Source organism: Echinops telfairi, unplaced genomic scaffold (genome assembly GCF_000313985.2).
Source record: "Echinops telfairi isolate 266 unplaced genomic scaffold, ASM31398v2 ScPeMD7_7467;HRSCAF=8505_1, whole genome shotgun sequence".
NCBI lineage: Eukaryota > Metazoa > Chordata > Mammalia > Afrosoricida > Tenrecidae > Echinops > Echinops telfairi.
This window is the reverse complement of record NW_022111368.1, coordinates 36213930-36231251: the sequence shown is the minus strand read 5'-3', so window position 1 is coordinate 36231251 and position 17322 is coordinate 36213930. Positions and strand designations below refer to the sequence as shown.

The 17322-nt window shown below is 45.6% G+C and overlaps 2 protein-coding genes across 9 annotated transcripts in view; one reads left to right on the top strand and one right to left on the bottom strand.

The window, feature by feature from the left end:
- The window catches only part of CTNNA2 (catenin alpha 2), a 1370089-nt gene that overhangs the window by 477039 nt on the left and 875728 nt on the right, over positions 1-17322 (bottom strand). Inside the window, exon 1 of one of the 5 annotated variants that reach the window (XM_045283856.1) lies at positions 9808-9854. The exons of the other annotated variants lie outside the window; for them this stretch is intronic. The gene's annotated coding sequence lies outside the window, so the exon portion shown is untranslated. Of the gene's footprint in view, positions 1-9807; positions 9855-17322 lie in introns of those variants that run through there. 5 annotated transcript variants of the gene reach the window in all.
- LRRTM1 (leucine rich repeat transmembrane neuronal 1) lies at positions 9136-12962 on the top strand. 4 transcript variants are annotated; one of them, XM_045283859.1, is made up of 3 exons: positions 9136-9498; positions 9632-9673; positions 9799-12962. In XM_045283859.1, exon 3 carries the CDS (start codon positions 9858-9860, stop codon positions 11424-11426), a length of 1569 nt encoding a protein of 522 aa, XP_045139794.1. In that variant the 5' UTR covers positions 9136-9498; positions 9632-9673; positions 9799-9857; the 3' UTR covers positions 11427-12962. The 4 variants fall into 4 exon arrangements, with proteins under 4 accessions (XP_045139794.1, XP_004713909.1, XP_045139792.1 ...); XM_004713852.3 differs by lacking the exon at positions 9632-9673; XM_045283857.1 differs by lacking the exon at positions 9632-9673 and having other exon boundaries at positions 9136-9502.

Here is a 17322-nt window from a genome sequence, read left to right as displayed (position 1 = left end):
CTCGTGGTCACAAAGGCTGGTGTGCTTCTTCCATGTGGGCTTTGATGCTTCTCAGCTAGATGGCCACTTGTTTATCTTCAATCCTTTAAGACTCCAGATGCTATATCTTTTGATAGCTGGGCACCATCACCTTTGTTTACCACATTTGCTTATGCACACATTTTTCTTCAGCAATGGTGTCGGGAAGGTGTGCATCATGGAATGCCACTTTAATAGAACAACATGTTCTTGCATTAAGTACTTGAGTGGAGGCCCAATGTCCATCTGCTGCCTTAATACTAAACTTATAAATATATGCCAGTAGATCTATTTCCCCACCCTCCTAAATAAATATATTTACAGGTGTACATGCTAGTATTTAGACCTCTATAAATACCCTTTTTCACCTAGTTCTTTCCTGTATTTCCTTTTACTTTCTTCTTGTCCCACTATCACACTCAGCCTTCATTTGGGTTTCAGTAAATTCTCTCGGTTACATTGTCCTTGCTGAGTCCCTACCAGGCTTCTCCACCCTCTGATGTCTGATCAGAGCACGTGGGAGCAAATGAAGGGGGAGGAAGAGAGTGGAGCACATCCTGGCCCACCAGGCCTGGAGGATGATATTTCCACTCTGAACAGCCAATGCACAGAGTGGACCATATGGCTGATCCCACTACAAGACATGCCGCCCCTTCCTGGCCCAGGGCCCTGAGGGGGACAACACTGGAGACTCAGTGTAGGGACTGACCCCACAACACCGAAGCAAACCACTAAAGACATGGGACAGAGCAACTGTGGGAACAGAGTAGAGAGTACCCGAGGGAGTACAAAGGACAGATTCTGGGGCCAGAGCGTGGCACCCCATCGGACCTGACTGAAGGACATGCCTAGAGATCAAAAATCAGACCTTGATCTATTTACAGGTTTTTCTTTCTTAAATTGTTTTTTCTTTTAATTAATTTATTCTTTTACAGGTCATTTGTTTTCTTTTTTGTTGTCATTGCTGTGTTCTCATTTGGCACCTATCTTGCTATGGCTTGATTTTTGGTGCATATTATTATCTCTACAGATCTATCTAGATAAGATAGTCTGGATGAATAGTATGGAGGAGAAAATAACGGGACCAATGGTTGTGGAGCCACAGGGAAGAGAGGGAGGCGGGGGTAAGGAGGTGGTGATGACCAGCCCAGAGACAGGGGAGCAACAAGTGATCTAAAATCAGTGGCAAGGAGGATGTAAAATGTATTCTTAAAGTGACTGTGGGAGATTAACAAGTGTTTACAGAGGATGGGAGGTGGTTTGTGTGTATACACACTATGGTACCTTGGGAGTGGGATATTAGAGAAACAAATCGTAAGATGAAGAGTAGATGTTTGTCTGAACTCTCCCTCCTGGTATTTTTTCTGTTTTGGTTAGCCAGAGGTCAAAGAAAGCCACACTGTTTACTTGGTTGTTTTCTTGAAAGAATATGGGAAGTTAAGTTTTGATTATTTTGTTTGGTTGTAGTCTTTGGTTATTCCTGTTTAAAATGGTTAGAATGAATGTGATTAATGCATATTTTGAACTCAGGGGTAGAAATCGCCATTTGAATTTCTCAGAAACCATGCTGCCTAAGGAAAATGGCTGACAGAAGATCAAAATGCCTAACAGAAACCCTGGATCTCAGAGACCTAATCCCATATTTTAAAATAAAATTTTATTAAATAAATTTATTTTTAATAAAGCGAAATTTAATAAAAATTTATTTTTAATTAAAATATAATTTAATAAAATATAATTAAATATATTCCAATAATTTCATATTTTTAATAAATCAAATAGTTTAGATAAGGATTTAGATAAGCTAGATAAGGATTGAACTTGACTGTTTTAAGAATTTAATTTAGTATCTGATTCTATTTTTGTTTATACTGATTTCTTCTGCTTATTATCTATATAATGATTTATAAAATTGTTTATTGGGAAGTATGAATATTAGAAAGCTTGTAAGCCCTCTTGCTTTCAGCCATTAAAATTTGATCTTTAGATGGGTTTAGGCCACACCTGCAAAGAAAGTTTTGAAAAGATAAGCCCCATCCAGTGCTTTGGAGTACTCAAGACATTTGCATTCCAAGAGACTTGCCTGGGGGCAAGACTGACAGATTGAAGGGAAAAAGGAAATCTGAGTTTGGAATTCTGAACAAGTGGTTTGTGCCAGTAGCTGGAAAAAATTCTGGAACCATGAAGGAAACTCTTCTCTGGGACTGAATGTTAAAGGGAGCCCGTGGACAGGCTGAAATGTGTGCTAGGTGACCACCTGGTTCCACTTGTTGAGTAGAAGTGGGAGAAATGCAGCAATAAAGAGGGGGGTTGAGTCTGGCCACTGACACCTGTGGACTTGGTTTACAGGAAAATGATGAAAAGATGAGAGTGGTTGACTGATCTAAAGTTCATGACCTAGCACAAGAGGTCTAAGCTTGTGTATTTGTGAGAGTCCATGATCTAAAGCAGTAATTCTCATCCTGTGCGTTGTGACCCCTTTGGGGGTTGAACAACATTTTCACAGGGGTCGCCCTATTCATAACAGTAGCAAAATTACGGTTATGAAGTAGCAATGAAAATAATCTTATGGATGGGAGTTACCACAACATGAGGAACTGTATTAAAGGGTCGTGACCATTAGGATGGTTGAGAACCACTGGTCTAAAGGCAAGGTGATCAATAGGAACCCTGTGGAGGCTAAGTCAGGCAGTCCACATTGAGTTGACCAGAACCTGACCAGATGAAGAAATTTTTGAGCCTGTGAACTGGTGCATATTGTTGTTGACTTTATGGGTGGCTTTTCCTGATTTGACTTTGCTTATGGATGTGGATTTCACAAGATTCCAACTGGAATGAAGGTTCTTCATGTCGAAAAATATGATTGTCTTCTAGGAGCACTGGGTATCAAGTGGGCAGTATAGAAACTGGATACCCAAAATTGGGGGGGGATAAAGGCATAAAGTGGTTGGGTTACAAACTTTCATAGGTGGGGGAATATATTCATAGGATTACGGTGTGTTACTTAACTGAAATTGTTAGGCTAAAGAATTGTGTACAGGTGCCAAGTTGGCAAGGGGTGGATTGTGATAGTTAAGGTTTATTGTGCCAACCTGGTCAATAAACACATGTGGAATTAATTGAAGGGCGGAGAGATAAATGGCTTAGTGAGCCTCACCTTTCTCGCCTGTCTGGTCTCTTGCTCTCTGATGGTTGGACGCATGTGCAGCTGCCTTAGCTAGTTCTCTGCCTCAGCTGGCAAGTCTCACTTCCTGCAAGACATCCCTGAGGAGAAGCCACATGGACCTACCCTGATGCAGCCCTGGGTGCTGGAGAAGCCCCATGGAGACCCCTGCCAGCACGGAGATGCTTACACACTCAGGGATTCAGCTTTCTTGCTGAATTTGGTGTAATTGCATATGTTTTGTGAGTTTGAGGAGGACTTTATAGATCAGTGGTTCTCAACCATCCTAATGCAGTGACACTTTAATATAGTTCCTCATGTTGTGGTGACCCCCCTCCAACTATAAAATTATTTTCATTGCTATTTCATAACTGCAATTTTGCTAGTGTTATGAATCGGGCAACCCCTGTGAAAGGGTTGTTCGACCCCCAAAGGGGTCACGACCCACAGGTTAAGAACTGCTGTAATGTAGATAGATGTCAGACATATGGGATAATGTCAGACTTTGGGGCTTGGACTGGACTGGGTTGGGATGCTTAATGTGCAATTACCCTTTATATAAAACTCTCTCATAAAACATGAGTGTTTATGAATTTTGTTTCTCTAGTCTACCCAGACTAACAGAGTTTGGATAAAGAGAACTATATCTGCTTCAAATTATCTAGTTTAACAGGTTAATTTACCACAGAAGGCTCACTGCATATGGATAGTAGAGAATTTCCTACACAAATGAGACCCATGAAAGAAGGTCATATCTGAATGGTATTGTGTGGCTTTCACAACCAAAGTTGAACCTTCATAGGTTAATATTTTGTGCCTCTATGACAATGTAATGTAGAGGTTTTACAATTCAGCTTGGATTCTGAAGCTTATTGATCAAACAAGCATTCAAGTCACTATATAAACTCAATTCAGCAAGAGTCTCTCTGAACTCAGCACTGTACCAGATTTCACTAAGGACAGAGGGCGCACTTACAAGTGCTTCATGGCCATTCTTATAGTATTGATAGATGGTTTTCATATCTGATCTCCTCAGTCACCACTAGAAGTAAGTTTTAAAAACAGGAAAAAGCAGATCTGGCTTTAAGGATTTTCCATTTACTTTCAAGATTAAAATGAACACCACCAGGAAAACTCTCTAAAACAACAACAAAAAAATGTACCTGAGGCAGAACTTAGTACAGGGTTAAATTGGTACCTTTATTTTTGGCAAGATGGGTTGCAAGAAAATTTTCAACTACCAAACAGGTGAATTATTACTGTCTAGCTATCCCCATACATCCTTGGGGCCTAACAATAAACAGGTTTCTTTAAAAAGATTCCTTTTTGGCGCTTGAAATACAAGCCACAGAATAACTCAATACCAATCTATATGTCCAACACCAATCTATAAAGTCCTCTTCACACTCATGAAACACATGCAATGAAGCCAAATGCAGGACGATCACAAGCCAGTGGGTAGAAAGTCTATGGGTCCAGTGGCATTGTAAGCATCTCAGTGCCGGCAGGGGTCTCTCTGTGGCTTCTCCAGCTTCCGAGGTCTGGTTGCGTCCATGGCTTGTCTTCTGCAATTTCTCCCAGGGAGTAGCAGAGAGAGAGAGGTGTCTTCTGCCTCCAAGGAAGAAGTACCAGATTTTCCAGCATTCTCAGGAGAAGGGCATGCCCACACAGAAGCCTCATTGGCTGTCCAGATTTACACCTAGCCTCCACCCCTACACTCTTACTACTTAAATTGACACCAGATTAGGTGACTCCCACAGAGAGATAATGTCTCGCATATTTTGGACATATTATCAGGAGGAAGAAGTCCCAAAAGAAGGATATCATGCTTAGCAAAGACTCAACAACAACAACAAAAGAAAGGCCCTTGATGAGATGGATTGGTCCAGTGGCTGCAACAATAGGCTCAAACTTAACAACTGTGAAGCCAGTGCAGGGATGGGCAGTGTTTCCACTGTACATGGAGTCACTATGAGTCGGAACTGACTGGCTGGCACATAGCAACGACAGTAACAGAAACAGTCTAATTGGCTTCTCCTCCATAGATCACCTAAGAGAAGCCTTCAGTTCTCACCATTAGGCTCTACATGCATCATTAAAGGCTCTGTAGAAAATATCAGTTGTATGGTGTATGCTCATAGAAACAACAGTGTTAATTCTTTCCTACAGAAACCGATGACTCCTGCTCTACCTCATCTTCCTCTAAATGTTTCCTTTTAAACCAAAGTTATGGTTCAGTGCGACTGGAAATTAAAGACCATGGCATAAAGATCAACATCTAGGCTGGTACCAGCGAGGACAGAACATTAAACTCACTGCTCAAATTTCTCTTTCCTTGAACACTAAAAAAGATTACTTAATGTACGTTCCTTTTAGGCTTTTCCACCTGTGTCTCTTAAGTCACAAACTATTTTGAATAAAATAAGTACATTGGAAGTGGCCTTTGGTTGAGATGAAATGGAAGAGTTGCAGCATGTCCCCTTCCCACAAAAACAAAAAAAACAACACCTATCCTATTACCTACTGCCACAATCTTAAAAAAGTACCAAGAAAAAGCCGAGGGCTTTATTGTATAGAGGTGAATGTAATCAGCTGACTCATATACTTCCAAGTCTTTGACTCCACCAAGCTTGCTCCAGGTACTTTTGCCTCCTACCTGATTGTTTTCCAGATTGTGCTTCGGCAATATGATTGATACCAAGGTATCCACAATTTTACTTCTCATTTACAAAATTTTCATCCCTTTACTTTATGGCTCCCGACAGATAATCTGACTATAATTTCCACCACAAGTTTGTCATGACTTTAGGGGGTGGTTCCAGACACCCAGGATTAGAACTTCCGTTAGAGCATCACGGTTGAGTAGACAACCTCCAGCTTCTCTCCCTTTAAGACACGAAAACAGGTGCTGGCAAAGCACCGAGTGCTGCTCCTCACACAACCACCCCCGCAGAAGACCCTCACCAGATCGCCAAGGCAAGCTCTGAAGCAGAGATTGATCGAGTACACACAATAAACCCAAACCAACTCACACCCGCTGCCTCCTGCGTCAATTCTGACTCACGGTGGCCCCAGAACTGCCTACGAATCACTGGATTGGTTATCCGAATAAGACAGGTAAAGAGTATCAGAGGAAAAACAAGAGGAGCAAGAACTCGAGGTGAACTGATTTCTGTTATCCTTTTTAAGCAACGCGAACACACAGAAGCATGGAATTAACATTGGAGAGAGAAGCCTTATCAACTTGCTGCGGTGACTTAAAAGTTGTCTTTTCTCAAGTCAACTTTGCTGAAACACTTGATTCATGTTGTTCTTATTTAACCTAATTTGCATTGAGTTAATCAGTGCTGGTATGCTTTAAATACATAATAAATTGGGTTTCTGCAACTTAGATGACTTAGAATAGCTAAATTTCAATAAAACTCATTTCAATCTGTTAATGTATACGGTTGTGCCAAGGGGTTTGAAATTGTAGAAAAGATGCAAAACTTGCTGCCTTAGAGGTGGCAAAGGTTTAAAGATACCATCCAGATGAACGCATTGAGAGCATAGTAATGTGAAAAATCGGTGTGGGTGTGTGGAAGATATATATACATACATACACACACATACACAGCTTGATCACAGACAATAAACATCTTCTTTTTGGTATTATACTTAGAAGAAAAGTCACATATAAATGCAGTGAATCTAATTTTATTATTTTCCCTACTTGCCAGCATTCAACTCTTTCCTGTTTCTCTGTACCAGCTCTACAAATCAACTGACATCCAAAGTGGGATCTCTTCTTGCCCATTTGGCAGCCTCAGTCACCACTTTGCCAAGCTGCCTGCATTGGGAGGATTTTCTTCCCAGCAGCCATGGGGATTGGGTGGCTTGTACCTAAAACGTGTGCTGAATGGCTGGCCGCTGCTTACCCCCTCCCCACCAACCTTTTAGAGTTTATGGCTCAATCAGCCGGACTGTTGTCAGGAATAATTGCATTGGCAAGAGGTGAAACCACTTGATGGTGAAGTTGTCTGTTTAAGTGTTCTGCAGCACCTCAGACGTGCCAGGAAGGAATCTGCAGGTGCTAGGACCAGAGTGGGGGAGAGTAAACCACCAAGAATGGCAAAGAAAGAACAACATGCTGGGGACGACCATGAGAAAACTCATTGGTGTCAGTAAAGCTGTGTGACCTTAGATAATCCCGTCATGTATCTGGGTCTCAATTTCATCATGTGCAAAACCATGAGGGTTTATTTTCTAATGTCTCTGCTAGCTCCTAAGACAGCATGTGATGTCTAGGGCCTTTCAGATTTGTGTTCCTTCCAATTAAATGATGCATCTCAGAAACAGATGATGACCAGGGCAGAGCTCAGATGAATGCAAAACGGAATGATTCATGCCTTTGTTCATATGACTTTTCCTGAAAAGTACCTCTGCTCTTTGGTGACTTTGATTCCATTGGTTGGGCTCTTCAGCTTGAATGCTAAGGAACAACCAGTTCTTGTCCCAAATCAATCTAACCTAGAAGCTCTGGTAATCCACCCTTCCTGCCTATCGAAGTAAAGACCACTCTCATTAATGGCCACTTATTTTCAACGTGAGGCAAACTGAAGGGAATTCAAAGAGAGGGACTGGGGATTCACATTTCATTTTCCTGGTCACCTCCTTGGGACTGTGTTGCCAGGACCCTAAGACTTTGCTTACATTCACTCTTCCTAGCAAGGCTTCTCAGGCATCTTTAAGGATAGTCTTGTTATGATTTCTACAGAAAACTAAATTGTCATTAGCAATGCAGATCCCATATACACACACATAGAAGAGAGAGAGAGAGAGAGAGAGAGAGAGAGAGAGAGAGAGAGAGAATCCCTACTTACAAATGGTGGGGAACGGAAATGAGCAGATATCAGTTAAAGGCGGTTGTTCATACGTTGAGGAAAAGTACAACAATTTAGTACAGCCTGAAAGCTTAATTAAGGGTGTGTAAGGAAGTGGAGTGGAGCAGGCTTCCTTACCGTTTCCTATGCCCCTGCCCCATCCCTCCTGCAGCACATGTTTCCCCGGGTGCCCTGCCAGGCATAGTTGTCAAGATGACCTGAACATGTCAGGGTCAGCCCTTCAGTGTCAGACACAGAATGTCTTTAATCCGCCGGGACTCCATAGCTATCTGTGGAGAGTGAAGACGCCCCAGAGAGATCGCAGTCAAGCCTTCCAGTATACAGACATGCGTTTCTGCCTGGCTGGGTCTCACCCTCAGGGACTGAGATGGCTCCCTAGGCTGGTTGGGGTTGGAAAACATTCCTCCATCCACAACCAAAAAGGGCGGCCTACTGCAGAATTCCAGTGTGCCCGCAAGGGAAAAAAAACCCAAACAACCACCATTAAGCCAAGCCACCAAAGCATTGCTTTCCCAGCCTACTCTTAAGTTGCTGAGCCAAATGTTGGTTTCTCTACAGAGTTCTAGGCATCTCTTACACGGAGACAGCTTTAAAGAAGAAAAGGAGGGCGGGGAAGGATGCCAAAAGAGAAAGGGGAGCGAAGAGAGTATTTCAGGTTCCCACTCGGAAATATCTTCTCTGTGGACGAGGCCACGCTTCCCTCCACCCCCTTCTCCCCATTGATGACACATGGATCCCCCAAGCTGAAAGTGCTTTCCGTTTCATCCAAGAACATACATTCCACTTGCGTGGCTCCGTAAAAGGTTGGTCTTCTGCCCACCCCTTTGCGATCTGCCCGTGTCTGAGGTGCACGGGGAAGACGCACCATCGTGAGCAGCTTACGACACGCAGTGAGCAGTCGGTGCCTGTGCAAGCTCGCGCCGCACACCGCCTGGCGGAGGGACAGAGCCTGCGCGCCGCCCGCGCCTCCCCGCCGCCCGCCGCCTCCCCGCCGCCCGCCAAGCATGAGCGAGCCCGCTCCTCGCCGCCGCCCCGGGCGCGAATGGCAGGTGGTCTCCGCGGAGTGAAAGGCGGCGCCGGCCAGTGGTCCTTTCCGATGACGGACATTAACGAGCCCGTCAAATCCTGGGGAGACGCGAGCCCCGAGTTGGGAGTTCTTCCCCCCGCACAACGTCACAGTCCGAACTGCAGAGGGAAGGCACGGCGGCAGGCAGGCGAAGCCCGGGCGCCGGCACGGAGTTGGGAAACTTGCGGGTCCTAGAAGTCGCCTCCCCGCCTCGCCGGCCGCCCCGCGCCGAGCAGCAAAGTGAGACATTGTGCGCCTGCCAGCGCCGCCGGCCGCGGGGACACAGAGGGGGCTTCTCTCGCCCTGCATCTAATTAGCCGGCACACAAAGGGAGCAGCTGAATGGAGGTTGTCACTCTCTGGAAAAGGGTGGGTAAGACACTTTTTAATTAAATTCGTGCCCGGAGATTTTTTCCCCCTTTTTTTTGTTCCTTTCCCCTCCCTTTTCTTTGCTGCAGCATCTAACATGGACCAAATCACCTCCTCTTTGATCTTTCCGTAGCTGTGAACTTTCTATGCTGCTCAGCTTTCTGCATGCTTGGAGGTGACTGTGTGGTTTTGGGGAGGGGGGAGAGGAGGGCTTTCTTTCTCTGTATATATTTATTTGATTTTTGCCCTTTTCTCCTCTCGTCCCCCCCCGCCCCCACCCCGGAATAAAATATGATGTAGATTTCTGACCGAGCGCTTCCAATGGACATTCTCCAGCCTCTCTGGAAAGATTCTCGCTAATGGATTTCCTGCTGCCCGGGCTCTGTCGATCGTGGCTGCCGAGGAGGCCCTCGGGGGTGGTCTGGTGTCTGCTGGGGGCCTGCTTGCAGATGCTGCCCGCCGCCCCCAGCGGGTGCCCGCAGCTGTGCCGGTGCGAGGGACGGCTGCTCTACTGCGAGGCGCTCAACCTCACCGAGGCGCCGCACAACCTGTCCGGCCTGCTCGGCTTGTCCCTGCGCTACAACAGCCTCGCGGAGCTGCGCGCCGGCCAGTTCACGGGGTTAATGCAGCTCACGTGGCTCTTTCTGGATCACAATCGCCTGCGCTCCGTGCAGGGGGACGCCTTTCAGAAACTGCGCCGAGTGAAGGAACTCACGCTGAGTTCCAACCAGATCGCCCAGCTGCCCAACACCACCTTCCGCCCCATGCCCAACCTGCGCAGCGTGGACCTCTCGTACAACAAGCTGCAGGCGCTGGCGCCCGACCTCTTCCACGGGCTGCGGAAGCTCACCACGCTGCACGTGCGGGCCAACGCCATCCAGTTCGTGCCCGTGCGCATCTTCCAGGACTGCCGCAGCCTCAAGTTTCTCGACCTGGGATACAATCAGCTCAAGAGCCTGGCGCGCAACTCCTTCGCCGGCTTGTTCAAGCTTACCGAGCTGCACCTGGAGCACAACGACTTGGTGAAGGTGAACTTCGCCCACTTCCCGCGCCTCCTCTCCTTGCACTCGCTCAGCCTGCGTAGGAACAAGGTGGCCATTGTGGTCAGCTCCTTAGACTGGGTCTGGGACTTGGAGAAGATGGACCTGTCGGGCAACGAGATCGAGTACATGGAGCCCCACGTGTTCGAGACCGTGCCGCACCTGCAGTCCCTGCAGCTGGACTCCAACCGCCTCACCTACCTAGAGCCCCGCATTCTGAACTCCTGGAAGTCGCTAACTAGCATCACCTTGACGGGGAACCTGTGGGACTGCGGGCGCAACGTGTGCGCCCTGGCCTCTTGGCTCAGCAACTTCCAGGGGCGCTACGATGGCAACTTGCAGTGCGCCAGCCCCGAGTACGCGCAGGGCGAGGACGTCCTGGACGCCGTGTACGCTTTCCACCTGTGCGAGGATGGAGCCGAGCCCACTAGCGGCCACCTGCTCTCGGTCGTCACCAACTACAGTGATCAGGGACCCCGCGGCGGCGCGATCACCACCCTGGCGGATGGCCGTGAGGGGCAGCCCGACAGCACGCTGGAGCCAGCCACTGTGGCTCTCCCTGGAGGCGAGCACGCCGAGAACGCGGTACAGATCCACAAAGTGGTCACGGGCACCATGGCCCTCATTTTTTCCTTCCTCATCGTGGTCCTGGTGCTCTATGTGTCCTGGAAGTGTTTCCCCGCCAGCCTCAGGCAACTCAGACAGTGCTTTGTCACGCAGCGCAGAAAGCAAAAGCAGAAACAGACCATGCATCAGATGGCTGCCATGTCTGCCCAGGAATACTACGTTGATTACAAACCGAACCACATCGAGGGGGCCCTGGTGATCATCAATGAGTATGGCTCCTGCACCTGCCACCAGCAGCCCGCCCGGGAATGCGAGGTGTGAATGTCCCAGGGGCCCTGCGCCCCTGCACTACCAAATACCACTGGGCAGCAGGGCTGGCCGGTGGGTGCCAGGCTGGGGTCTCCTAGTCTGTCCTCTCATGCTCCTTGACTGAAACTGTAAGGGGATCTCTCCCAGAGACTTGACATTTTAGCTTTATTGTGTCTTAAAAACAAAAGAAACAAATAAAACACAACAAAACCCCACCCTACAACCTTCAGGACAGTCTTAAATTTCATATGAGAACTCCTTCCTCCCTTTGAAGATCTGTCCATATTCAGGAATCTGAGAGTGTAAAAAGGTACCAATCATCAATTTTTTTTGTAAACTAAAATGTTTAAAATAAAATAGCATTTACAGTTTTTACAGAGTGGTGTAACCTAAATTCCTTGTTATTTGTGCTGAGGAGAGAAGCAACTATTAAAATGACCTTCCTTGGGGGGTTGGGGGCCCCTGGGGGAGATCTAGTGGCCAGAGAGAAAAATCTCCCAGCAAAGTAGTCAGATTCAATTAGAAATGTTAAGAATCGGGACAAACACAGGTTTATCACTACAGTAATCGAGTAAAGACTTAAGCAATAGCACAACCTTTTGCACTCTTTTTAGGTTGGGGGGTCGGGGGCAGTGAGAACCACTTTAAAGTGAGTGAAAGATAGATTGAGGATGGAACATCATTGCTCAATTTCTTAAGGCAGAGAATATTGCAAATGGCTTTTGAAAGCCCCTGCTAGACAGTTTATCTTATGAACAAGAAATATTTTTTGTCTATAATGTAACCATCTTTCAAATGAAAATCTCAATCCTAAATGCAACTGGTTCATAATTCTCTGAAACCCCTGATTCACTAGACTTGGTCACGTTTCTGTCCCCTTTGCTGCCCTCCCTGGTGAAAAAGCGTCCCTCCAGCTCCTGCTCCTTGGAGTCTAGCTGAAAGGAGGGAAGCAGCATCCAAATGTACAGGGAGGAAAGCTGTGCTTCCCCAGCCCAGTCCTCAAACTGCAGCAAGCCCCAGCTCCAAGCAGTGCTGGCACACTCCTAGTTAAGATGGGCAAAGATGAGCCAATCCTACCTGGGAGGAAGGGAGAAAGGCCTGCAGGGTAATGACTTGTAGCCAGGCACATTAGAGGCAGATAGGATCCAGGGAGAGTGGGAGATCATCAGTTGGTAATGTTTGCACATTACTGAATCTAGGAATTATTAAGGGGAATAATAGGAATAAATGAAGACCAGTGAGCATTTGGTACCCCACGATAGAAAAGCTGTTTCATTCGAGATTGCCGTTTTGTGTAATGCTTGCTTTTCCTGTGTTTCATTTTTATATTCTGCTTTTCTGTGTTCAAAGCAATGATTGCCTCTTCCACTCCCTTGCTCCTCAAAGGTTTCAGCTTCCATCATTGAGATCTAAGTTGTTTATTGAACTAAACAAATGAGGAGGGGATGGTAGCAGCGGTTGGTGGATGTGGGTGAAAAGGAAGGGAAGGAGTGTGTGTTGGAAGGGAGGGGTCTTTCACGAGTTGACAAGCAAATGTATGATTGAAATAAACTCATGGGTGACAGATGGTAACAACTGAAGCAATGTTGTCCTTGTCCAGAAGTCTCTCTCACACTCCGGTGTCCACTCCCCTATGTGGGACTAGACTCGGTGGTTTGTTTTGTTTTAAGAGAGAAGTCCAAATAACGGGAAGAGGAACGGAGAAAACCAGTGGCTACTGTCTCTGAACGTGCAAACGCCTCCAGCAACCTACAAAGTCAGCTTTTTTGAAATGCAGGATGATCCCACCAGTAAGCTCACTGAAAATAGAATTGGTAGGCTTCTCATCTACCTAAGGAAAAAGCATTATATCAAAATATTGTTTTTAAGAGGCTACTCAAGAGAATGTATGGACTAGGGAGAGGGCTTCTTTATCACACACACACACACACACACACACACACACACACACACACACACACCAGCTAATTATTCTGGACCAGGACATTTTACCCTGCTTTGTCCATAAGTAAACAAGACATTCTGACACACCTACCATACACACAACACCCACTCAGTCTGTGAATGTTCTAGAAGAGAGGTGCTTTGTTTGGTGACTTTGAGGAGAGGGTTTGGGATTTCGTCCAGGCATGATTATTAATTATCCTGCCCCGTTGAGGGTTGGAGGGTAGGAGAGTAGGAGGAACACGGCCCTCTCAGGGTTGTGCCTCTCATCTTTAATGAACCCCACTACAGAGTCCTTCCCTGGGAGACATGCTTTTGCGGAGGGGGGGGGGAGTTGAGGGGAGGTGTGGATTGGGGAAGGAAATCCCCAAATTGTGTCAATTGAAAGAGAACGACTTTGATCCCATTAATTTAACTACCTGGTAGGAAGGCTACAGGAATCGAGTGCCTAAAGCAGCTCTGGCATGCTGAGTTAAGGGTTGTATTGGTGTGCTTAGAGGAATTGCTTTCCAGAAGCAAAGCCTCTCAGGCAAACATCAAAACCACAAGCTCCCCTTACACCTCACCACCAGCACCACCACTAGAAATAGGGGTATAAGAAACTAGAGAGTGTACCCCCTTACCCGAAGACTTCTTTTTTCTTTAAACAGCCATGAGAGAGAGAGAATGATGCTGTCTTATTTTTCTGCTGCAACCGCCAGCCCCCATTAAACCTAACAGCATGTATGTAAATGATACTTAAGTCCCAGTAAGTCTAATAGAAGATCATGCTGAAGAGGGACCTGTAATCAGAGGCCTTGAGAACGAAGTGTGGCTACAGAAAGCTGTCTGCTTACTCTGTGTGTGTGCGTGTCTATACAGTGCTGCGTAGTGTGTCCACATAAGCATGAAAAGATGTTTGCTACACAGAAGAGAATAAGCTCACAACATTTCATGCTCATGGACCTCTTGCTTTAGAGAACGGCAGGGAGCAGAGGAAGAAGACCAAAAAAAGGGAAAGTGGTAGTTGCAGCAAAGGTTTTGTGACTTTTGCAATCTTTTCTTTCCCAAATTAATTAATCTCTAAGCTTCAGAAAATTTGCTCTGACCCCTCTGAGCAAACTACCAAGCAGTTAAAGAGAATCTAATTTTCAAAGGTGTAGCACCTTTCTTGTTGGTGTTCTTCCTATAGAGGGTGCTAATCCCATTATTCTGTGCTCTCTGGAGAGAAGTTAAGGCCACAATTCACATTTCGTCATGGGTGGTGGGGTGGATTCACCCTCCATTTGCAGGATCTTCCTAGCTGATTAACGTTCAGCGATAGTATTGAGGTTTTTCAAATATTTATACGGAAAAAAAACAACCACCATCGTTTCTGAAGACAAATGACACTCTAACACCAGTTTTAGCCCTAGTGATTTTGAAAGTCGTGCCAGAAAGAGCAGCTTACTCAGAGACAAACTGCAGCCCTGATAGTGCTTTCAGGCAAGCTCGCCAGCCCACATTGCCCACACCATGCGTGCGCCTTGTTCTCGGGACTCCAAGTTACCGTCACAAAGTAAAGGGAATTCACCTTTATGGAATGGAAGCATTTCATTTTAACCAATTTCAAAAGCAAACATAAACTAACAAGAGCCCCTGTGGTTAAATATTCCTCCAAGCTCCTCCAAGTGTAAGAGTGCTTACCTTTTCTCCGTGCCTTTAGGAAAGCAGACATTTGGTATGAGTTAGCACCAACAACACATTTATGAGATGTGTAAGTAATTAGAGGGGGCAAATGCCACTTGTTATTCCTCCCAAGAATCCTAAGCAACTACATACATTACTGAGAGGATTCGGGAGTGCCTATGTCACTGGGTTATATTAATGGACTTGTCAGCAAGATTGCTGCCTCATCGCTATCTGGAATGACCATCTACAATGCGGTACTAGGGGGTACTAGCCCTCTCATCCGAAAGCATTATGGAAAGACCAGACTTTCTTCCTGTTTTTGAAAAATGGGTGTTACAGTGGTTGCTGGAAAATAAAGCAATCTTCTGTTATCTCCTCTCGATAAGTGACTATGTTGGTTGATTTGGATTGGCCATTGATGGAATGTCAAATGACAAGTGAATGATTAGAATGTGATAACTAAACAGGCTCCCAAAATAGTTTTAGGGAAGTTATACATATACACACATACACAGCCAAATTCAAGTGAGTATATATGTGTGTTATGTATATATATATTCATGTGAGTATATATATGTTATATATATACATATTTAACTGCACACACATTCACATTGTACATTTTCCAGTATTAATTACACTCATACTTTTGTTTTCCTTCTTTCAGGACAGAACCCAAATCCAATAAAATCCGTTGTAATTAAGGCATAAAGGACAGATATGGCGACCTGTGTTTCTAGACGTTTGAGAATCGTCCGGGTTGTTCTGCAGGCTAGACGAGCTTCAGGGTCCCTCGGACTGTACCAGCAAAGGGCACTGTTCATTTGAGAATGTTTTCTGCCCCAGGATTTAGTAAACACACATTTTACCATTAAAATATGCTTTACAATGGTTCTTTTCTAGGGATCCAGGACACAAAATGCGTATCTCTGACTAGAAACCATCTCTGAGCCTTCTTCAACTGGACTTGATTCCTCAAAGCCTTTGTTTGCTTAATCCAAAGCCGGGGGCCCAATTTGTGCATCTTTCAAGGTTACAGTATGTTCACCCTCATAATACGCACATTATAGGGTTATACATTGTTCCATGATGTGCAAACTCCCCCCCTTTCCACTATTTTCATGAACCTGGTATACCAATTTTTTTTCCATCAGGCTGCCTTCATTTTACTTTAGTTTCTGCCCAGTGGGTTCAATGCTGTCTTCCTTTGGGTACCTATTGACACAGAGATTCATTTTCCAGCATCAGCCCCTCACCAGCCTACCCATAATTTTCTAGGTAGCCCCTTTCTGGACAGGATCTCATTCCTACTCTATAAACTTCTTTCTCTAGTAGAGGAAGAAGTCACTTTTTCAGTCACAGAAAGAGCCCTCGCCATAGTGGCTCACCCTAGCCAGGGGTTGTGTGGTGTCTACTACATACCCTGGGCCAGAGTTGGAGAGACCAGCATCTCTCAGTTCTGTGCATTCCACCCTGCCACCCAGCTGGCCAGCCACCATATTCTTGCCTTTGCTCACAGGGATGCTACAGAATGGCCATGAGAGCCGTGGACACAGAGAAGTTGTTCATGCTCTGCTCCAATGAGAAGGCCTGACTGGCTGCTCAGGGGCCAGGGCTGGGGCAGTGCACACCAATATCTGCATCCTCCCGCTGCACAAGTGCCAGTGGGGCCAACACCATGGGAGCCAGACATGCATGGACAGTGGTTCTTACCCCTCATTGTACCAGCCTGTGCTGGGACGGGGTCAGTAGTGTGTACAGCCTTCTACCTCCGCCTGTCCAAAGTGCAAGTCAGGAAGACGACAAGGAATTCCACCACTCAGACACAGCAGCAAACTACCCCAGAACAAACATTGTCTCAGTTGTATATTTTCTGACTATTGTGATCTGACTATGAAATAGAATCAATTGCATGGCTGTGAGACTAAACTCAATCCATGACTTCTTAACGGTGGCTTATATTTTTATGATGCAGAGAGGATTAAAAGCAACATTTTCTGACTATTGAAGGAAGGACCAAATTCACTTCTGGAGACGTCTTGAGACCTTCCTGGTGTACGCTTGGGCACACTTTGCCAGAACTAATTTTTACATAATCTCATCATTTCCACCGGCTACGTGTGTGTTCAGGTTATCTGTGTGAGCATATTACTCATGAAAAAATACAGAAATGAGAAATATTTGGAGGAAAATATAATGTACTGAGTGACCACTTTACCTAAATTTCAATCTCTGAAGGTGGGGGTAGGAGCCCTATTTTTTTTTTTTGTTTTTTTTTTGTTTTGTTTTGTTTTTTTAACATTTTATTAGGGGC

What these genes read in the sequence shown, in the direction of transcription:
- LRRTM1 (XM_004713852.3), top strand. Translation starts at nt 9,858, where the DNA reads ATGGATTTCCTGCTGCCCGGGCTCTGTCGATCGTGGCTGCCGAGGAGG.